The 25069-nt window shown below is 34.6% G+C and overlaps 1 protein-coding gene across 2 annotated transcripts in view; it reads right to left on the bottom strand.

Moving 5' to 3' along the window:
• Positions 1-23584, bottom strand: part of Tis11 (Tis11 zinc finger protein) — a 58484-nt gene extending 34900 nt beyond the window's left edge. The window contains exons 1-2 of one of the 2 annotated variants that reach the window (XM_065359277.1): positions 23258-23584; positions 16119-16184 (exon numbers count right to left, since the gene is read on the bottom strand). In XM_065359277.1, the coding sequence (XP_065215349.1) occupies positions 16119-16184; positions 23258-23287 (96 nt within the window). In that variant the 5' untranslated portion in view covers positions 23288-23584. The remainder of the gene's footprint in view (positions 1-16118; positions 16185-23257) is intronic. The other variant, XM_065359278.1, reaches the window with a different exon arrangement.
• Positions 23585-25069: the final 1485 nt, after the last annotated feature.

Genomic DNA, 25069 nt, shown 5'->3' with positions numbered 1-25069 from the left:
AACATCAGCCATCAAAGAAAAAATAAACATGACTGTTGCATAATGATCGAGAGGCTATACAAGACTTTCTTTCTATCGGGAATTCCAACTTTCGATAATGCATTAGTCGCATACGAATATCAAAATCTGCATAAATCACCGAGTTGATACAGCTTAAAACATAACTTCATAGCAATAGGTAAACTTATCCGATCAAACCGAAAATTTTCCTTCAAAAATGGTAATTAGTCTTATACTGGATTACCATTATTTATCTGTTTCATCACAAGTACGTAAAATTCTTTTCAATTCTTAGGTGAGCTGTATTTTTACGACAATCACAATACACGAGTATGTACTATATTGTAGTATATACTTAGGTACGATTGATGCATAGAAGAAAAAAGGGAACTCGATACTTGACATTTAAAACCATCAAGTTCAAGGTAACCAGCAATGAAATTAATATATGGAAGTCGCTCCTCGTTGCACCATTCCTTTCAAAGTGATCGGGAACACACTCTTAAATACCCCAGTTATTCGGTTAATTAAACCAAACATAAGCTCCCATTCGTCCAAATATTAAATAATCAATCGAGTATCATAAAAGTACACTGTACGTACATGCTACAGGCATCACAGAAACAGATAGGCATACAGGAGGAGAGAATGGGTATCGTACGTTGTCGACTCGTTTTACGTAATTTCAAGAAAACCAGTATAGTGCACTATGCTCGCTTTATAGCGTCAAAAACCTCGTTATCGCCATCGGTTACAATTAACCTAATAATTTTCATTGAGAAACTAAAAACTTAGCTCGAGTAAGGCCAAAATTAACACTTCCGTTTTAAACCCGTAGATAGTATGCGTTATACTATGTCTATAAAATTAAGGTGTAAATTTACTCATTACTCGAAGCGTGTCTAACGCACGTACTAGAAATAATTTCTTCACAAGATCGCGTATTTTTCCTCCAATTTTTTAATTCATCTTTCGTCAGTTTTATGTTGTCATGTACAATGGACATATATTACATATACTTATCGCTTCGCGTTCTTGAATATGAAAAACGTTCACGTACAATTAATCCGACTTGATTACGAATTAAACGCCAGCAAGTGACAATATGACGATGATATGTTCAACAAAAGTGAACCCATATTAACCGTAATGATCGTTTAAGAATCATTTTCTTGATACAAATGAATGACGTATGTCATATGTACGTCCTTGTTCGTTCTCGCTGTAATGACGAATTAGCCGAATGAAACGCAGGGTTTCGTAAAATGTTCACAAAATATACGTACAGTACTCGTATCTGGAACATTGTTTGATCGATCTATGTTCCATTTTCATTCATCAGGGACTAGGTAATTAGGTATTAATATTAAATCAAAAATTGTTTGAATGGAGAACCGTTTGATTGTACTAATATGAATTTATGTAATTCATTCCTCATAAACAAATTTCCAGTTTTTCCGATTTTTTTCTTTAGATTTTTTGAAAATAAGAAAATTTTAAAATGGCAAATTTTTACGTGGTTTTTAAAAATTATTTTCATTTCTTGAAAATGATTTCCAGAATTTTTTTTTCGACATTTTCTAGTTTTTCTTGATTATAATTTCAAAATGTGCAGGGTTTTTTCCTCAAACTTCAAACTTCCGCTTGAAATCATGGAAGGGAGACAAGGAACAACGTTAGCCAATAACCTTCCCGAATGTACGTCTACGTACTACAAAGCAGGTAAACACCTTGACATTCTACAGCTGCGTTAAATTTTAAAAAGATTATATCAATATTCTACCTGAATCTACAGGAAAAACTCTCGATCAACAACATAAAGCTCGAACTTACCTAAAACAAGAAAAAGAAAAATGCATATTACAAAATATTCATTACATGGATATACGTAAAAAAATTACACACAACGAGGGAAAGAAAGCATAACACACACAGAGAAAGCAGGAACAATACGGTATCGTCTAAGTTTTACTGAAATTACAAGTACAACAATGCCAACTTCTTCCTCATAGCAGCACATGAGCGCACTCCAAACCGGTTTGTAATTTCGTACCGGCGCGTAAGAAAAATTCTCTGGTATTTTCAAGTAAAATTCCCTACGTACTGGATAACGGAACAATTTTCAACGAACATTTTCACCAAAAGAAACTCTTACGTATTTCATTGCACAGAGCAACGTAATACGGTGCATTTTATTGGAATTCTTATTCGTATGGTACGCATGCAATCTACCACACTTACATTCATATTATAAGCCACCAGGGCAACTCAACAGCATACAAGTTTGACGTCATAAGTGAGTGGTTATAGGTAGGTAAATCACGATGATAAATTTTTATTAATTTATTTCGGTAAATTACGACGATGAGTAATTATACTCGATACCAAACACCAATTATTGGAAGTAATTGAAGTGCGAGTAAAACAGTTAGAGCATCGACGTTACAATACGTCGAATTTGCTCAATATATTCAGCGAGTTTGCAGAATTCCTTCTGTTTTCACAAACGCATTTTATTCTTCATTCTTTCACAAATTTTTGGAAAACGTGAAAAATAAATCACGAGAATATGTATCTTCCGCCTCATCATTGAAATATCGTTCCTACATCTTGAGTTAGTAGGTACCAACCTTTATGATGAATTTTAAAATTTCGATGCGTATCTTGAAATGTTTCCAAAATTCAATTGCATAAGATTCTATCAATGTTTGATACATACCACGAAGCGCGTGCTTATGAGACAATGTTATCGAGTTACACCGAGAAAATCGTAAAATTTCCAGCATTCAAAATTACTTAATACCTCATAAAATTCATTTAGCATGAAGTAAAAATTATTGAAATACTCCAAGATGCGATAAATCCTAATTGAAAATTACGCGAGGTTATAAAATATCATCGCCGATATACATATTATAATTCAAATCTAGCTGTTAAAAAGAAATCGTATGCGAGTTTTAGTCATGAATGATTATATCAATATTACCGTTTGTTAGATGACTTCGAAAATGTAGGTATAATATAATTATTTCAAAAGATTTTTTTTTTTAAAGTCACCTCGAGCCCCAACTGTTACAAAGAAAAATGTCGACGACGCAGAATTACGCAAAAAATAAGTAAGACCTGGAGGAGGTGACGGTAAGAGACAGCTCCCTCCAATGTTGACCAAACTAATCTTCAAACCATAAAATTGGGGAATTTTATGATAATTTTATTTTGAAAACAAACAACTGTAATATAAGTACACGATAGATGAAAAAAAGTATGTTTTGAGAATTCAACTTTCAGTACAGCCCAGGAAAACATTATGCATTGGAAATACCAACTTTGATCCGTGATCATGATTGATGTCACTTGGTTCCTTACATCTCTTCTCACAGTCAATTTGAAAGTGAAGCCAACGATCAATCGTGCATTCAGCATAATAATCATTCGATAATCTCTAATCAAGGCAACACAATTTTACGTATAGACTATAGATAATACAATATATTGTTTTAACATAATTACTCGTATAATTCTCATCCCACTATCGTTTATTAGCTCACGCGCCTTTCGCGAGAATCGAAACATGATGTATTCAATTTACGCCGCTCGCGACGTTGCCACGTTTCCAAAACGTTTGAATTTTGCTAGATCGGCGGTCGTTCGTCGTACGCGTGCTATAAGTAGGTATGTTTCATGTTGCGTGACGTTAACTTTTTGCAAACTTTAAACTTTACGAATAGACCTCTTACATTGGTCGATTTCTAATCAACAAGGAGGTTGACAACACACGTTAAGAGATCTTGCCAACTCGTAAGTTTTTAGCTTCTTTCAAATTTGTTTCCACGTTTTCGATGACGTCTCATATCACTTCCTCATAATAATGCCCGCGTGCTCATCATCTCCCATTTTTGATCTCATTCGGGATCAATTTTATCCCAGAATCAATTGCCCCTCCACCCTAGTGGCGCTTCATTAGGCATTAGTTATTGGCAGCACGACCACCTGATAAATCTGGCTTCGCTCAGCAACCGGCATCGCGTTCGAATGCAAATTTTCTTTCCTGTTCGCGGTAAATTCGCGTCTGCGCACGTCGCACTTCAGAGCTAAAGCCGAACGAACGTGGTTCCGCGTGCGCATAATAATAAACAACCTACAACAAGCGGCAGCGCTTGTATGTAGCGAAAAAAAACAGCAACAAGAACAACAACAAGGAAGAGTGCTACGCGACGTCGAAGGTATAATAGCTCGCAGCGAAACGGGTCCTTACATAAAGCAGTTAATGTTCCGATATACTTTCCATTTTACTTCCCTGTGTATTATCAGTCACGACCATGGGTACCTCGCCTCTTCATCTTACACACGCCGCCCATCATCCGCAACAATCTCACTTTCATGCGTTATTAATATCATATCGGTGCTTCTTCACTAACTCGAAGACGTTTCATTTCATTAACCATGGACCATCATCTTCAATTCTAATCTTCAACGGACCTTGTGTTTGTTCAATTAGGATGAGACTATTTAACGGAATGACTACTTCGAAAAATAATCGAAATAAAATCATACTTGTTCAAATGAGCAACGCATAATCCCGCATCGTACTTTCATCTCAAGAGAGCTTACTTAAGCCTACGCTGACATGAGTACTGAGGAAAAAAACCTCCGAGATACTGACATCACCAAAGAATCCTCGGGTGGACCTGGAGAAGGATCCAACAATTCAAAATTCTGACATGAACCTTTTTACGAAGAGTAACAGCAATGTTTCATTCCTCACAACAATATCCAGCCATTACAAATGTAGCTACTTAAATCGAATTCTTCACTTACTCGCCACTTCATCGACTTCTGCACACACTTATATAATCAACAACTATCGTCGTATCATCAGTATAGCGATAGTTTTTTTTTTTTTTTTTTTTTCACAAAATCAGGTTATTATCAACTTCTGTAACCTATGAGTATTTTAACACCAGGATTATTTTTTTCGCAACTCGTTCATTACATATGCCATCCTAAAACCACCTCCTTACATAACTTCATCATAAAAGACATGCAGTTTATTTTCGTAAATTTCTATCATAATTACCCTGAACTTCATCACGATACTAAATATGTAATGTACGTCTACGTATATGGATGAAAATATGTAGTAAAACAAAAACGAAGGCCATACGATACATAAGATGTTAATCCCTGTAGAATTGAAAATATTCCTTCAGTTCATTTCCTCTTTCTCAAACAGAAGGTAAAAAATTCATTCTCAAGGGTATTTTTTGGGTACTAATGTCTTCCATTTGTTTTACCCAGCACAAATAAAACCCGTACAATTTCACGAACGAAAACATAGCAATCCTATTGAATGAGTAGGTACATATAATTTTCAGTTGCTGATTAAAACCCTTTTGTCATGTGAAGAAGTCCACAAAAAACCATAGAAAGTCAGTAAACAGAGGCAAATGACGAAATTTAAAATTTATTTTCTCATTTAAATATATGAGGAGCGATATTCCAAAACGCACTTAAGACCATTTTTTTCGAATTGCGTTTTTTGACGCCTTCTGGTGGATAATGTATGGACTTTCATACCTACACTTCTAATCTACCCAAATACAGCGCAAATCCCATCTAAAAAGCCAATTTTTAAAAAAATTAAAAAATGAAAGTCCCGCCAAAACGGCCTTTATCCAGTGATTGTTGGAAATGTGTTTTAATTAAAGAGCAGGGCTATTCCACGTCAATTGGACCAAGAAGTGGTAGGGGGTTCGGCGATTTTTTTGAAATTTTTCCTGTGGAAAGACCTTCCGAAGGGATGACCAATGGTGCAAATCGCATCCCTCTAGCCCATTTTTAAAGGTAGCCAGTTTCAGTGATCCTCAAATATCATCCATTTCAACAGTGGATTACTCAATATAACCGCGATACCTATCGAAATGGAACTTTTTCTCATAATTAGGGTTTTGAAAGGCTTTTTGGTGATATCTTAAAAATCAGTGTTGCCCAGGCATCGTAGCCAAATTTTTCTAAAAAAAGTGACTTTAGTGACTTTTATCAGTGAAAAAAGTGACCAAAAAAGTGACCATTTTTTTTAAAATTCCAGCGTTCAGGAGAGCAAAAAATCGAAAAACAAAAGCAAAAAAACTTTCAATATCTCACCTAAAAATTATTACTTTATTCTCCCGCCTGGCCCCACCGGAAAATCCGTTTAAAAACAAAAATGTAAGAACGAGGAGTTCATTTTTTTATTTTTAAAATTTTAGAATTCGAATGATGTTTTTTTGAAGGAAGTTGATTTTGAAAATGAAAAAAGATAGGCCTAATCAAGGGCGAAAGCTCTTGAAAATTTGTATTTTGAGAGGCAAAAAAACATGTTTTTTTGTAAGAAGTTTATTTTTTGGCTTTAGAACTTGATTTTTAAAAAAAATTCTCTTTATTTTGAAAAATAAAAGAAAACAAACCCGAGCGAAGCGAGGGCAAAAGCTTTCGAAAATTGATGTTTCGAAAAGTAAAAATTTGTGTTCTTAAAATTCTGAAATTGTTTAATAAAGAAAATTGTCATAAAATCCTTTGAAAATGAGTAAAAAAACGATAATTTGGATGAAAATTTTGTTTAAAAAACTAAAAAAAAAACAAAAAAGTGACTTTTTTTTGGAAGAAAAGTGACCAATAGTGATTTTTTGATGAAAAAAGTTACCAAAAGTTACATTTCGCGATAAAAGTGACTTTAAGTCACTATAAAAGTGACCGGCTACGATGCCTGGTGTTGCCACTTTATACTGTACAAAAAATTAGCTCATCGTTCGGACTCTCAAAAATTCTGAAAAAAATATATTATGCACAACTTTTTATGCTGAATAACATAATATTAAAAAAGTGGCATGGTAACATGTTGCAAAGTCGATTTTAAAAAATTCAAAGTTTGCAAAAAAACGCGATTTTTTTATTCAAAACATGAAAAAAAGTTTTTATAGGTGAAGTTGACCCATTTGACCCCTATTTTTACGTACCTATCTGTCGGAAAAGTTGAAAAACCCCTTTCACCCGATGAAATGAAAAACAACTTTAAAAAAAATAATCTCGACGAACAGTTGAGAAATAGCTATTGAAACATTAATCACTTTACATTTTGAAAAAAATTTTCCAAAACGGCCTTTGTCAACATAGGTCACTTTCATGAACGCTCAGAGGCACTAATCAACATATCGCGTAAAAATGTTTAAAGCATAGCACCAGGGAAGTGTTTGGGTAGGTAACAGAACAATCACCAATGCCAAATGTAACGTAACCTCTTACGTACCACGTTTTTTCCTTCTCCTGTAAAATTTCAAAAAGTGGACTAAGGGCGTTTTGGAATATCGCTCCTCATATGTTCTACCCTAGTTATGCTGTAAAAAAAATCTCCACTTCAAAACTTGATTTTTCTTGCGTCAATAATCACAATTAGCAGTGTTGCTCGTCATCAGAACGAAAAAAGGGGGCTGTTACATTTTCTACTACACTACTTAGTCTTTGAAAGCTTTCGTGGACCCCGCATGTCATTTTGTAGGGTGCAGCCATAAGACGTATGCGGGCTCATTGTATGCCCTTAAAAAAAACATGCGACGATTGGAAACGAAAAAGGTCGTAATAGTTTCTCTTTCATTCAAATTTAATCACATCACGAGTTTAAAAATACACTGATTAGCTTATTTGCAAAAATTATACCAATATTTTACACCCTGAACCAAAGTCCATGTATCTGCCTATCATAACCCTATCCCTCTTCTCAATTCAAAAAAGTTCGCAACAAATACAGCACCGATTTATACAGTTCAAAAGTTTCCATACCTTCGAGTTATATGTTTATGGTCAAAATTATGGTTTTTTAACGACCTCAATGATCTCTGTCGCGTCGTACACCACAATTAAAACTCATCAACTAGAATAAATCGCCGTACAACAGCAAGCAATTCGCTATTATATACTCATATCTTCAGTCGTTACACATTCAACCACGTACAAATTAACACGTTTTTGTTAATTTATTCAACAGTCCTCTTCTTTCACAGATATTCATTTTCAGTATTCATACTAGGGATATCTACATCAGTTATAGCAGCTCTTTCTCTAAAAGTTGTAAATACTTCCAGCGACAAGCGCGAAAAAAATTCAACGCTTCTTTCGAGTTCTGCATGAAATCAATAGAAAATTCCCACACATCTTTGCATGCTTTCGCATCTCAATGCAAGTAGACGAACCAAGAGAAAAACCAACGGATCGTGCCACCAACCGAGCAAAACAGTAATTTTTTATTCATTCAAAATGTCTAGGTAGGTCTATGTACTCAACTGCGACTACCTCCGAGTGCAATGATACTCGCTCGCGCGACATAATCAAACAAACCTCGGTGAAGTGAAAAATAACGCGGTAGTTGAAAAATCAACGAACTTAGTGCACATAAATTATACCGTACTAACCATCATTTAACCAGAACAATGCATTCGAATTACTCGCGACATACGATAGAGCGGTAGAGAGGAAAAGAAGGGAGTAGACGGATACAAGGTGTAACATAGAACATAGGAGTAGGACATAGAAATGAGCGACGATGGTAAAATATCATAATCTATCTCGCTGAACGACACACAATTGTTTTTTTCCAAGGTTAAACATACGCATCCTAAAATAGTGACCGTCAAAAAAATATATACAAGGAATGCAACACCGCCGAATAATAAAATTTCTTATTACCTGCATCTTTAGTAGTGTATTTCCCTCCCCACATCCACCCGTTCGTTTCATCACACTCGATTACACTTCGCACTTCTCCTAAAGGGCTACCGTGTCTCCAAATTACGTTTTTTATTTATCGCACACGTATGTAATTTTCAGAAAAAAGTGGGAATCGAGCCAAAAATCAACGAGTCAGATAAACACACACGCACGCGTGATCACATTCGACAAAATTTACACTGCACATACGACGCTTCCAAAATACATTAAGATAGCTCTCCCGCGTCGTTGTTAGCAAAATTATCAATTACGAGTATACATAATCTGACCGTCAAAAATCTGCAGCGCGCGTGGTGCCTCTTTTACCAACAATCAACATTCAACATTGATGCTGTGTGAGTGTGTGCACTGTGCAGGGTGCTTGATTGATTCGGAACACATTTCAGGTAGACGATGAGTTAGACCAATAGTAAGACATTATCTGGGTGTCTGTGTATGTGTATGTGCGCCTAACCAATCATATTACCTGAAATGTATCCCCTGTATTTCTACACAATAGCTGACGTGCTAACTCCATTCCCGCAGTGCTATTCATTTTGAAGTGAAACGAAAAACACCAAGCAAGACTTACGCGCATTTGCTAATATGAGCACAGGTGGGCCGTGTGAGATCAAAATCAGTACCCATCTACAGACATTTTCTTCTTTCTTACACTCGGGACCGTACGACTACGACAGCATTCAAAGTCAGAAAATAAGCCATTTTGTGGAAACTTTACACACAACGAAAAGAACAAAACACCCCATTCCGATTTAACGTGGACGCAAATGCACACAAATTGGGATATGCCCCAAGTCAGCTCTCTTGAGATAAGTGCGAGTTCAACTGCTTAGCTCGACTTCAAATTGAATATATGTATACTGAAATAGCACAACGGGAATGCAGACCTGTGATTACGTATTCATTACATAAAATACATTAGCTCGATAGTTAAACTTTGGCTTTAAACACAGTTCATCATTACGCATTTATAATACAGGTATGTATACAAATAAGAACAATGCGAATTAACCAGTCGGAAAAATATTCCTTCCGCGTACTTCGCCCACCTCCTGCTCGTTAATTTGTCTCGCAAATCGAGCCGCACTGCTACATCCGATGATTTTTCGCCTATTTTTTCGATTCTTCCTCGACAGCGGCGGCGTGGTGTACCATATTTAGCCTTCAAATCGCAATTACTCTAATTGGAAAATTATAGAAAATCACCAACGACAATTATAAAATACCCGCTGTGCTGACAACTTTGGTTCCTTCGATACCTCCGTTGGTCGTCGCCAACGGCCGCAAACCGGCCAACTTCTCTAGATTTATTTCTCTCGTATTGGTACCAAAGACCTTGAACTTTGACGAGGACTAGAGTTTTACGATATTTCGTGACCTCGTGATTACTGTTGCACACTGAAGCGAAAAAAGAATCGAGTATTTTTATTACCTCGTCTCGGTTAAACATTGTACATTACACCTTTTTCCCTCTCCTCTCCGATTTCTTCTCTTTTCAGAGTCGAGACGCGGTTATGAAAAGTATCTCTATTGATAAGCTAATCAAAACTACATTGTAGCGTAGGTCAGTCTTTATAATACCTACTGATTTGATATTGTCTGGTGAAAGCTCCAACGAGGAGGGAAAATCAGAAGAATACTTCTTCACTGAACAGAACGACAATTTTGTACATAATAAATGCACTAGACCTTTTTTATTCGGAAAATGAACAGCGCGAATTTTCAAAAATGAAGAAAATCAAAAGTTTTTGAAACGACATTTTCAATAATTAGTATGAAAAATGTTCCACGACAATGAGATGGCCATTCATGCACATGAGAATTCCAATAATACATATTATAGTCACAATTCTATGTGACAAGTCCGTCACTGCTCGTAATTCTATTGATTTTGGAAAACTTGTATGCAACTTTGTCAATTATTTTGTAAAAAGAATTCAAATTTCCTCAAGTTCTTTCCACAACAAAGTTTCTCTGTTACTTTCGTTTTTTTTTCTTTTTTTAAATCGTTCACAACAGCTCAGAAATGAAGCAAGCAGAATACACGTATAATAATTATTATATAACTCTAGATGTAAAACAGAAAATAATTCAACGATTGCTTTTTTGAAGAATATTGGCCATGTTTTACGGCAGTGTAATAAGACACCGAAGTTTTAGTGTGGTTTTTATAGCCATTAACGGCTTAAGATAGGAGTATAATGCGTGTAATACGACTACTGGTAACTGGGGTAAGAAGTCACCAGAAACAGTTCGAAAATTCGCTAGATAAAAACCGCTGAAAGATACGACGACGATAATAATCTTTTTCAAATACGAGTAGAGTATACAAACACATGCTGTATTTATGGGTATACTTTTCGAAGTGCGTTTTATCGGTCATCTTAAAGAAGTTATACTTATACTTAACAGATGTTCTTATGCATTAAACATGGAGAAAAATCATACCTCTAAAGACATAGCCCCCCCTCCCCGAATATTCAACCGAAAAAAGTACTCAAGTATTTTAGGGTTTAATCGGTGTTACACGTAGACATCGAAATCCAAACAGTCAAACGTTTTGCCAATTTACAACATGGTTCACATAAAACAGTAAAACTCATTAGAATTCGAATTAACTCTCAACTTTCATGTAGGTACACAAACTTTTCCTGTACAAAATGAATCACTCATTCAGTTATTAGTTCAAACCGTAAATACATAAATGCAACATGGGTTCCTAATTCCTAAGATGCGTCTACGCTTTTCTCTCTCATAATTCTTTATTACCTACGGAAATGTTAAGCGTTTTTTGAAATTTTAAGTAGTCAGAATCAAAACTATTTTCAGTCTATCTTAAACAGAGAAAAAAACGAAAAGGTTCACTTTATAGTCTATAGAGGCAAATCAAGGTAATGTGAAATACTACGAAAATTCCAAGGTGAAACAAGTGTATCATCACTTCAAAAAAAAAGGATATGTAGATTAGTTGACTGAAAATTTTATACACATAATTTCTATTAATAAATAAATTAAGTCTAATTGAATAACATTCCCTTCATATATTTCTGGCCACAAACACTTCTTCATTTACCTCAACGTCGATACCCGAATAGATAATTATGTAAAGTTCGTTAACAAATAAAACAACTCTCGTCGAAACACCCATTACTACAATTAACATTAGTCGAGTAATACGACAAGTACAAAATCGATGGTGTTCGGTTCAAGGCAGAATAAACATATCCCCGATGAAATTCTAACCAAACATACACTACGACAACTACAAATAATAATTTCAACCACATTTCAAAGGTCACCTTATCGTATAATACTACGAATATAAAGGGTAAGGTAAATCACCATACACCAAGGGGGATAAATGAAACAAACACTTGTTGCGACTACATAAAAAAATCTCCCTTTAGTTATTTCACGAGGCATGTGCATCGAAAGGTTATACACTTGAGCAGGGCTTCCTAATCGAACGAGGCACGATGTTGTAATCCATTCGTCACATGTTATCGAAATTTCCTACCGGTTTACTCATCACGTAATTCGATATCATCGATAAAACCTTCACGATTATGTTCGCAATTATCGACAATGATGCCAATACTGTACCGGACAACTACATATTTGATGCATTTTGATCATCATAAATTGTATCCTACGTATGTACGTCTACGTACGTGGTTCGTATGGTGTCTTTTCGTACATAACTTATCAAATCAATTGCGATCTTGACTTCCCTGTCAGTGTCGGAGGTGTTTGATTTTTTTCTTTCCTATATTTGCCAAACATAGAGTTCCTGGTATAAATATTGGAAACCACAAACAGTACACATTCATAATTCACCAGGCTTGAATATTCGTATTTTGTAGATAAAATGTAGACAAATAACGTACAATTTTCAATAGATGACATTGAAAAATCCTGTAATGTTATAGATACGTTCGGCCATGTATAATAAAGAGACACACAGAATACTTATCACGTTCGTCATCGGTTCATTTTATTTCTCCTTTTCTCTCTCTTCTCTAATATCAAATCGCCAGCTCGCCACATACATAAAAATGTTCTTCACACAATACGACTAATTTGTACGCTATCTTTCCATCACTGAAATACACCTAGAACGTAAAAATCTACCAACGAGTTTTTTCCTGTGGATGAAATTCGAACAATTTTCAACGATGAATTCAACGTTTGAATTGAAAAGACGTCAGTCCGAATAGGATTACTCGAAAAAACTCGTAAGGTTTCATTTGTACACCGATAAGGACACAAGTAGGTACAAATTCCCAGCAAATGAAAATATCACAATACGTTTTCTATATTCAACAATCATACATTTAAATGCAGAAAGATACTATAGACATTTCTTCATATAATTTGTAGAATTATTCTCGACAGACTCATGCCGAATTAACGAGAAATTTGACACGATTTTTTCGTCCTTTTTTTATACCAAGTATCTACAACTATGTAGATAGAGGTACAAAAATAGAAATAGTCAATGTGGCTAGACCTGGCTGTGCGTTTTTTAATCATAATTTTACACGTACAGAGCATCCAGCATCGATGGACCGGTTTATCAGAAAATTATTTTTGTTTTTTCACGTTTTTACTGGTGAATCGATCGAAGGTTACATTTGTACGGCGAAAAATTTCACGTAGCTCGTCGATGTTGACTTCGTTAGAGGAAGAACATTTTCATACATGCACAAACGTTGAAAATTCATCGAAATGAAATAATATTACAGAGTTGAAACGAATAATTTAAATTCTGCGATGGAATTGAAAATACTGCAAAAATTCCTTTTGGATGTTTGATGTTTTTCTGCTTTTTTTTTCAATTTCGTTCGAGGTGACGATTAGTCACGTTGATGATGCAATTTTTTGATCATTCGAATGCTACTCTCAGTCGGAGTGGATTTTTTTCGAAGATGCAGGACACCAAGTAGAAAGATTCAGTTGAGATTATTTTTTCAATAATCATTCGAAAATGGTTGGAATTTTCAAAATGTGTTTGTTGAGTTGAAAGTTGATTAAAGGTCGTCATAATCAATTGTTTTTGAAATTATCATCGAAAATAAATCATTTTCTTACTAAATAATCGATTCCAATTCATGAACTGAAAATAATCAATCATTCTATGTACTTGAAATTATGTAATTTTTGAAGAGCTGAAGAGTACGTCGAAAAAAATAGCACCTCCTCCTCTTCCCTTAACGAAAGAAATGTCACACTCCTGACGAAATTTCAAACACCAACACACCCACGACCAACATTCAAATTTCTCTTGAACTCATCTCCTTCTCCAAAATCATAACTGTACAGTATGCGTTTTCAAGCTGCACAACAAATGCAAATGGTGTACCGAATTAAAGACAAAAAACCTTCGTCGGCGTCGTAAAAATACATAAGAAAATTACGAAATCGCCTCCGTAGATTTAGAATTTCACACCATTCGTGGTTCTTAGTCGCACTAGTATGTATTCTCGTATACCGATGTAGCACACCACATGGAACCACGTGCCCGTCACACGTTATTCAACTCGCTGAGAACTTGTCATTTACCAATTCGTAATTAAAACCATGCATGAGAATGTATCAATAATTTATGGCACATTGGCACAGCTTAACACAGCCGCAATAGCAATTGTCATTCTTCGTTTACAATGCATGTAGTCAGATGCGTATGCGTTCATTTTCACCACATCTGATTGGTGCGCTGAAATTAATTCACCGCGGAGATAGAGATACTCGTACTTCTCCTCCAGTTGTATACAGTAAAACCCTTTTCACAGCGGTACACTCGCTTTCTTTACTCTATTTTTTCCTTTTCAACGCACAAGGCGGAAAAAAAGTATCAACGATGAAGTTGATTTTTGTCTTTTGTCGTCGATCCACAGTAGCACATTTTAATGTGAAAAGCGTGAAATGATAATCGATTAGGATGGTTTTTTTTTCAATTCGATTGTCGATTCGATTACGTCATTTGGAAGTAGATCGTTTATCTAACGATCATAATCATAATTACGAATTACCAATAAGTGGTAAGGCTACAGGTGAGTATCTGTTCTTTGTTGTCTCGAATGAATGGTTAAAAACACGACTTAGTATGTTTTTTGGACCACTGTTTAGCATAGGTAATTTTTACGTAAATCTCTCCCATTTAAATATTTGAAAATTGTATATTCTGAAAAATACGATCTTCAAAAAACAATTCACTGTCCAGACAAACGAACAACACATCTCTCTCATCATTTCTCACGTCAGAATTCTAATCACTTCTCAATAAAACTTCTCAGAATTACAAGTTCTGTGAAAATTGCACAAAAAAGGTGAAAGGTATGAAAAAATTGCGCGACGTTATAGAAACTGAAAATAACGTACGTAAGTCTATGAAATGGGTTCATTTAATTGAAGGTGTCATTCGCGTATTTACATATTTACAGATTTTAAGGTGACAATGCCTTTGTATTGTACTTTTTTCGCAAGTGTCGCGTCATTTTTTGGCACCCTGGATCTTTTCTGTGCAATTCTTACAGTACACTTTTGTTTTGAAAATCGATTAGAGAGATCTTTTTTTTTCATTTATCTGGATGATTGGTTTAAGTACATTATTTTCATAGAAATGTCATTTTTAGAGACATTGCATTAATTTTTCAAACTGATTGAATGCGACACAACAGCTCGAAAATTTGGATTCTGGAAACATCACACGAATATAAAACCAACCATCTAGAAAAATGAAAAAACTATTTTCAAAACAAAAGTGTACACTGTAAGAATTGCACAGAAAAGATCCAGGGTGCCAAAAAATGACGCGACACGTGAGAAAAAGTACAATACACAGGCATTGTCCCCTTAAAAATCAGTAAATAAATACGCGAATGGCACCTTCAATTAAATGAACCCATTTCATAGGCTTACGTTATTTTCACTGAAATTTCATTCATGGAGACACCACATTCATTTTTCAAACTTGTTGAATTTGACACATCGGTGCAAACTTATTTTCGCTTTTCAGACGTAATTTACGTACAATTTCTAAACCATTTCAGTAGAATGATGATTTTTTGTACTTTTTACAAATCAATAAACGCCTCGTAATGGCACATTTATTCTCTAAATAGCTTTGAACAATAACATCGTGTTGGTAAAAACTTTTCGCACATGATTAAAATTAGCACAGTGCATCACACGTACACACCACACAGACATTACTCACACATATGTAGACAATAAAAACACTCGTTCTAAGACAAAAATACAAGGGGACAGAAAGTACAGAGAAGAAGAAGAAATATAAATGGTAAAATGTACAATAGCATGCTTCGATAGTCGATACCTTAGGTCAAATTACTTACGTGAATCAAACGCTTTGTCACCATTGTAACGATACACGCTTCTTGCTTTACAATAGTGCGATTAATCTAAAACATACGTAAAACAACACAGCTCCAATCACCTTTATTGACTTCAAAATTACTATTACGAACTGGCTGGAACAGCACAACAAAACCATACTCTCCAGTCAGTCAATCATACTCTTAACGTCTACGTCTACTTAGGTAAATCACTCTTAAAAAATAACACCCCACCATCGATTCTCGAATCAAATTTTCAATATCTGGTAAGGTTTTCAACGCATCACACTTGTATGTAGCGGTACTTCAACAATTGTGTTGCGATGGTACGTCCTGTACATACTTTAAATACACCCAAACGCATGTTTTAGCACCGGTGATGCGGCTTGGCGCCCCACACCACCCGTCCCAATACAGATGGTTTACACGAGAGAGAGATAATTTTGAATGTAAAAGAAAAATACGGTAACGTTATCGAACACATTTTCCATTTTCAACAACACTTCGAAAACATACATACCAACCATCATCACTCCCAACACGTACTGTACACGAACAAACAGGTAAGCATTTCGATATGTATAGGTACAATACGAAACGCACACGAATTGGAATAATTCTAGCATTATTCGGGCTAACGACCTGTGTGTTGATGTAGCTTTCGTTTCAAAATACATACGAGTAATAAGTGTACAGGAAAACACCTGATGACTTTTTTTTTTTTTCAATGTACATCTACAACATACATACATACATACATATTCACATATCGACAACGTATACCAAGTCGAATATTTACACTCTATCGCGCTGATACCGGCTCGGTGCGGCGATTAATACAGTGTAGAGTGTACTTAAAAACAGACACTCCTTAATGGTTGTATATTTAATTAATAATAGCAAAGTAATTCAATAGTGTGCTAGTATTTCAACCGAACCGAACGTTGTTCTTTTTGCTGCTGAAATCGCCACCATCGTCAATGTACAAAGTATCGGATTACAAGATAACCATGAACGTAGTACATCGACACACAGACATGACACAAACGACACCTTTACCTATACCTACGTATGTACGTGCTATGAACGCATAGAACATTGTAACAGTACCTTCGTTAATTATAATTTCTATTTTCAACATCATGTGATTAGGGAAGAAATCTTTATAATAAATCCACGAAAAAGAGAAAAATTGAAAAATTATCAAATTCATTTCAATTATCAAGGAAGATGTATTAAATAATTTGAAATTTGATAGAAATTCCATCAAAACAGCAAACACCACAAAAATTTGCTCAAAATACTTTTCATTTGTTGATTATTTTGTAAAAAACCGCCATTTTTTTCCCATGAAAATTCATTTAAAAATTCTGGGCAAAAATCATCAAAACTGGAAACAATGCGTTGTTTATTTTCAAAAAAAATACTAAAACCGTCTGAAAATTGTTGAAATTGAATAAAAAATCAAGTTTTTTTTCAAGTTATGAAAATTGTTCAAATGGCTTCAAAAACGATTCAAAAATAACATAAAACTTCTTCCTTATTATTTTTAAAACTCAACATCATTACCAATTTTTCGAGCAAATTCAATTATTTTTTTCAAGTTTTTATCTTTATTTTAAATCTTTTATTTTAATTATAGGATGAGTCTTAAAATTCTCCATATCAAAATGCACGACCTTGAGCACGGCGTTTCTTCAATTTAATTAAAATCAACTCTGTCATTCCTACGTATTTTTCAAATTATGCGTCTCCCTTCGCTCACGAAATGCACTGTCAATATTTGAGTGTTTTTTCAGAGGTTTTATCATTAAATGGGAGGGGGAGGGAGGCGGCGCGGCGTCGACTGAAATTTTTTGAACAGATATGGAAAACGATAACAATTTTGCCGAATGAAATGGCGAGCTTTTGGAGAAAAATTGACCAAAAAAATGAGGGTTTACCAGTCGAAATATTCCCAAAATTTGAGCATAAAAATTTCTATATTTTCCTTTCTGGATACGATTTTATGCGAATATCATTTGGTTATTATTGCCAATTTTTAATAAAGTGATAAGTTTTTGACTATTTCTGTCGATTTTTTGAAATTTGAATAAATAAACAACATAATGCGACAAAATGCTCAAGATAAACCTCGTCCATGAAATATATTCATACATAAATGGGTGCAGAAGGTGATGATAAGACAGGAAAGAAAGGTCGTGATGCAGTATGCATGCACTCAACGGCGTCAACCTACAGTGACTGCTATCCAATCGGGGTGGCAAATAATGGAAATTTAATCTCAGCAAATGACAATGTATTGTTCAAAGCAGGATAATAATAAAGGATACCTCTTAGTCTTGCAGACGAAGTACTACGAGTACTTACTTACTTACATACACAATATTAGCACGAGAATGGTAATAACAACAATGGTGGCGGATAGAGAACTATTTTGTGAACGCGAGTATGTGGAAACGATTCGTTCATTGTTGCGATAAAGCGAATATTAAAGTGTTCATTAATTTATGGACACAACGTATACAAGGTTAAAGTATTTGCTATATGAGAACGTATGTATAACTACTCAAAAGTAATAAAAAGTGGTACAATTGTTGAATGCGCCAGACGCGTAGTTCTTACATTAGACTCAATTGCGATGTGTACACTGTACACTGTGGTGCACGTACAACACGATAGATTTGTTTTGTGTAAGTCTATAAAAGTATACTTCTTTGTATACTTCTGTATATCTATATTCCATACCTAGCTACCTACTATAGGTACATAGATACAGAGAGAGAGAGAGAGTGAGAGAGACTACGATAACTTCTGTCTACAAATAAAATATATATTAGCCTTATATCTTATCACTATTAAAAAAGTGATTAGATTGCATTATTTTAAATGAACCTAGCTCTTCTCTCCTCCGCCACAGCCGTAGCATACCTACACCTCATAGGGTAATTCTTCATACGCTAATCGAAGATAGAGTACATAAGAAATCACGGTCGAATTCTATAGTTGAAGGAAGGCCATGAAACAATACTCGTATACAAGAACTACTTTCAATATGGTCAAGACACAGAATCGTTTTAAATGTCACTCTACAGGAGGCATGTACTCGAAGTCGTGAGTATTCGATGTGTCGAATCGCTCACGAACCGAAAATAAACAGCAAATCTCTTTCCGATATGCGGCGGCTGACATTGTATACAACATGTACAATGCACATAGATGGAAGATCGGAAAGTGGAAGCGTGGAAGGGTATTACCCGTATGATTACCGGTTTTCCAGACTTGTACGTTGAAAGTAAAAGTAGATAGGTAGCATAATTGTTTGCGGAAGTTACGAGGAAATAAAGTTGCGGATTGCGGCGCGACGCGACTTGTTTTTTATTGGTCATTACGACGAGTAATTTTTTTCCTTCTTCAAGGTATGTAAATTTAATGAGTTATTTTTGCAAATTATTCTACCTATTACCTATTCGCATTGAAATGAAAGTTCTCGTTTTGAACTTAAAGATAGTATACGATGTATACAAAATCTGCTTTGTTATACAAAAATTATCATATTAGCGTGAAAAAATTAAGCGTACCTACGTGCCTATTACATATTTGGTATGTTCGTTACGAAAATATTCTAACTCGCAAGTGGAAGATCGTAATATATTAAATAATTTAGTAGAGACGGGTGTGATTGGGAGAGGGGAAATTATTTTATGTACTACAAACGAGAGCACGAGGAACGAGGTAAGAATGGTCCTAAACATTGGCCATAACATGTATGTACATTTCACGTCTGACCTCTGTCCTTTCCCCAATATCAAAAAAACTGATTTTGACTAAATTTACAAAAATGGTCCACTCTACGCTGAAAACGTATCGTACAAAATTCTAACCCACCATTACCCGTAGAAGGATTTTCAAAAAGCCGAAACAAAAAGTCTATAGTTTTTTTGCTCCAAATATTATAGCTAGCTATCATTTCGAGCAACTTCGAGAATCATGAATAGCAAATTCCGACGGAAGCTTGCCTTCTGCTCGAAGACTTTATGATAGAAACTGAACTTAATGATAAGAGATAATCAGGTAGCAGGTACCTACTGACTATCATAATTTCATTCTATTAAAAAGAAGGAAAACTACTTGAAGAAACCACCACATCAAAATAGTACGACTGATTGAGAGGGATAAACACACCCGCTTTTTCATTTCTAAAATTTCATCTGATATCGCGCCGGCGCCGCCTCCGCAACGATAAGTTTACTTGGTCAGATCGACGCGATGATAATAAAAATTATTTCACGGATCATAATCGTTATCACGGCTCTTATCATAAATTGTAATCAAGACAGTGAAAATTATGACACAGAACTCTATTCAAGGGTAAATCGGATCAACCGTAGTTACTTCTACAATTGGTTGCTGGTTAGAAAATAGAAGAGGGTCAGCAGGATACACCGAATTGAGTCGACTCAGTAGTCAGTAACTATAAAACCGTAACGAACGAGTCAAGGCAAAGTATAGATACACCACCTGTGCAGACAGGCAGATTCGTCAGATTCATAATACAATAATTAACCGCTTTTTAATGAAGTATTTTTTTGCACACGAGGAAGATTTGTTTTGTTTTGTGTGTCTTCTTTTTTTGGACTCGCTAATACGGACGTACACTTGGTAATTATTCGTAATATGTACTATTCTATCAAATGAGATAGACCTGAGGGTTGTTTTAGCGGTTCACTGATGATAAAGAGACGACGGTAACAATGACTTTCCAATGAGTAAATTTGAACTTCGTATCGAAAAAAGACGATATAACACCTTCACCAATTAGGTTACAAAAATATACCAAGTACACCAGAGAACTTGTTACTTAGATAATCTCAAAAATGTCCACATAATTCTTTGATTCCATCACCATTGTTGTGTTAGTAAATAGACAGAGGAATTTTCAGTTTTTTACATTATAGTTTTTACTGTGTACAGTGTGCACTACTAATGCACTATCTAAATTACAATTGAAGCTAAAATAATTTTAAAAATATTCTCACAAAAATTTGAGAAATAGAAAGAGTAGTATAGGGTTAAGTCGAGATGTAAAATGCTCATAATTTTCAAAGCATCACTGCTTATATCCACGTAAAAAATATTAAAGATCGACTCCACATACAAAAGGCTCGGCGATTTGACATGGAATGACTCATAAAACCAAAATTGCAAATAATTCACAAAGTTTCGCGAAAAAAATTACACGGCATAGGAGATGAGAAGAAGTCCTTCATCATTTATAAGGAATAGAGGAAATAGGTTGCGGTTTCAACTTTGACCATGTCCTCGAAATCACCTTTTCAAGGGCCAAAATTTTGAAACTGAATTTTCCTGAGTGTGACGAGATATCTACATTTGTAGATTATGTTTTTGGTTCACCAAAAAAATTGACAAATAAAAGAATAAATTGACGAACTAATTAAGCCATTCTCCAGTGTTTCTGATTAAAATTGAGTAAGACAATTTTTTAGCCACAGAACAATTTCAGTGAATTAAAAAAACTCATTGAATGAAAAAAAAATCATAATTCATTATTACTTACGACATATTTTTCCATAATCTTTAAAAAAAAATGAATTTGAAATAACTGAATATGTAAGTGTTTTTCAAAATTACTTCAACTTAAATATCATTCAAATTCAATTCAAACATTTTAATCATTTAAAAAAAACGAAAAACGAAAAAAAAATTAAATTTGAAATAATTGAATACGTAAGTAAGTGTTTTGAAATTTTCAATCATGTTACATAATGATGAATAATACGCTTCTTCTTCAACAATGTTTTACACATCAAATAGAAAAAATCCCACCAATCAATTTCAAAAATTCAATCAATCGCATATAATCAAAACTCTTGAAAGAAAAATTTTTTAAAAAAATAATGAACACAAGATCACGTGTTTTACATCTTGGAGGGTACACAATTGGAAATATTGTACCCTCAAAATTACTACGTCATAGAGAAATGAACGACGTGACACTTGGTTTCGACCAACAGTTCACAGGTGTAGGAAAACACTTTGTTCCGAACTCCAACATTTAAAAAACGAACGAAGGAACGGTTAAAAAATTTAGCATTTAAAAAAAATCACAAACATGATTTAAAACCCCAGCAAACTGATGTAACGCAAAATCAAGTAATCAGGTAAGCAATCGAAAAATTAATAAAATGAAAAGAACTACTTCCAAAGATCAAGATGTGTAAGTAGTCAAGTACCAAGACAAGTGGAAAACTCGTACCATATGCACTTATTCCGTCTCTATCAATTTCACATCGTGATTTATTCAACATTAAAAAACAACCGGGTCAAATGGTTTTAAAATTTTACAATATTATCCAAGAGAGTATAAATTAGGTGGCATTATGTGTAAAAAAGGATTTCCGACCTTGACGAGCGATTTAAAATTTGAAAATATAAAGATAGGGATTCGTACCGGACGTTGACGACAACAAAGCTATACATACATAATATAATCGCAATCGAGATTAACAACTTGATTGATTATTTCCAACAACGTTGAAATAAAACGCAAAATTGATTTATTTTTGAATTTAACGGTTACATCGTCGAGACGATCACTTCGTAGAACATTAATTGGTCGACTAAAAAAATTCACTTCTATGCCATTTAAACGCCTAATTTGTGTTTCGAAGTCACTGGTACGGAAATAATTTCCTAGTTAGTTGATTGTTTCCTTTTCGAGTGTCAAACTTCCTGCTGAACCGAGATGGAAATATGTAATACGATTACAGGTATTTAATTTGAAATATTTTTTAAAAAGCCCTTGAAATCCGGATTCGAGTAAACGTTTGCGGTTAATTAAATTTTCAGATTATATTTTCATCAGGCCACGACACGACACGAGTGTGTTTTCACGTTACGTTTTCGACAACGAACAACGAACTATGTACGAAGAGTAAACAAAAATGTGTGTGTAGGTAAATATGTATGTATGACGAGTTGAATGAATTTTAGTTAGCATTTACATGAAAATGGATTAGGTACGATTTGAAAATAAACACCAATTCGACCAAAAAACCACATAAGAACGCGATATGACAATAAAATATACGAAGACGTACTACGTAAGAAGTACTCACCGGCAAATGTATATCTCCAATATTAGCCATAATAAAATCTTTGGACAAGCAAATATCCAATGGGGTTGAAATGATCACAACACTTCACTTTGGTAAAAAAATCAAAAATTAAAATATATACGCAATTAAAAACACGAATCTTTTACGCCGACTATACAAAATAAAACATGGAGCAAAAAAATTAATATAAAAACGGCGTTAAAAATCGTAACAAGAAACGCACTGCCTACGCCGAATTAACGGAAAACAGCAACGCACGAACTCAACTGAGAGAGTATAACGACTAACGAAAAATATAAACAGTGCGCTATCTCCTCGTAGCATGTTAGCCTACTGACTTGAACTGACAAGTGGGGGGTGACCGACGATCACCAATCAAATCATAACATTCTCAAGGCCACGGCTATCATTTCTTCTTTATATTCCACTTTTATTTTCGTTTTTTTTTCGTGTGTTTCTTTTCTTGTTGTAATAATTCGCATGTTACGTTAAATCTTATGCGATTTTACGACGACCGCTATGACGATTATGACGACCACGATGCAGGCTATGGCATGGTTGCCGGTCGCTCAGTGCTGCCAAATTGATAAAGTCAAAAATCAGCAATTTTTGATAAAAAAATCAGCACTTGTCAGCACATAATGCAATATGGGTATCATTTTGAAGGATTTTCACATCTCTATTAATTTCTATTGCTTGAAAAATGATTTTAAACTGTTTAGAACAATAAGTACACTCAAACAAGCATTAAAATTGTAAAAATTATCAAAAAATGAAGAATTTTGAAATTTATCTAAAACGCATGAAGAAGTGTCAAAAATTACTCAAAAAAAATCAATGAAAATTATTTTTAAAAAGTACATAATTTTAGTAAAAAATGACAAAATTTTGTGAAAAATTGTTCAAATTTCACAATATACGTGAGTGAAGTGCTAAAATTGATGAAATTTTAATGAAATTTGACCAAAATGATAGGAATTTTCACTTTTTGGTGTAAAATCAGCACAAAATCAGCAATTTTCACATATCAGCACTGAAAAACAGCACAGGTGCTGACGCGACTTGAAAATCAGCACATGTGCTGATAAATCAGCACGTTTGGCAGCACTGCGGTCGCTGATGCAGTAACATCCTAAATATGGGATCATTTTGATGTGTACGTGTGTCGTGTACATTAGTAGAGAGTGTAGATATGGTGTACGATGAAAAAGAACATCTTTCTGTGGGCATGAAAATACACGCGCACTACACATTTTACTTTAACGCTGAAAACGTACGTGTAGTTGTGTAAAACTGTAAAATAATAAGTCATAATGAACGTGCAATGTGCATAATATTTATTATTCAGTAATCCGTAGGTACTTATGTGAGGAGGAATGGGTGTCCTGCGAAGCAATAGAAAATCGAAACATGAAACTGTAATCGTTACAATTTTACAAAAATTGTCTATCTATGAAATTTGAAAGAAATTCTGATTGAAACGTTGACTACCTAGGTACATACTAATATTAGGAGATTAAACAGCGATATAATATAGCATACTTAACTGAATTTTTTCGTTTTTTATGAGTTTTAGCTTCAAGTGGTTTCTCATAAGTCATAATATTCATCCGTTACTTAATTAATATAAGTAATACATACTAAAGGATGGGCTATACTGAGCTTAGCCGTAAAGTTTAAGTTTGAAGTTACGGTTAAATTCAGTATAGCCCATCCTTTACATTACACGAACAAGTTCGTCATTCGAAAGTGCTGTCATACTACGTTTCAAAATTCAAAATTTGACTAATTTGAAAGCTAACAACTAGGTAC

Source organism: Planococcus citri, chromosome 3, assembly GCF_950023065.1.
Source record: "Planococcus citri chromosome 3, ihPlaCitr1.1, whole genome shotgun sequence".
Lineage (NCBI taxonomy): Eukaryota > Metazoa > Arthropoda > Insecta > Hemiptera > Pseudococcidae > Planococcus > Planococcus citri.
This window is presented reverse-complemented; position numbering and strand designations above follow the sequence as displayed.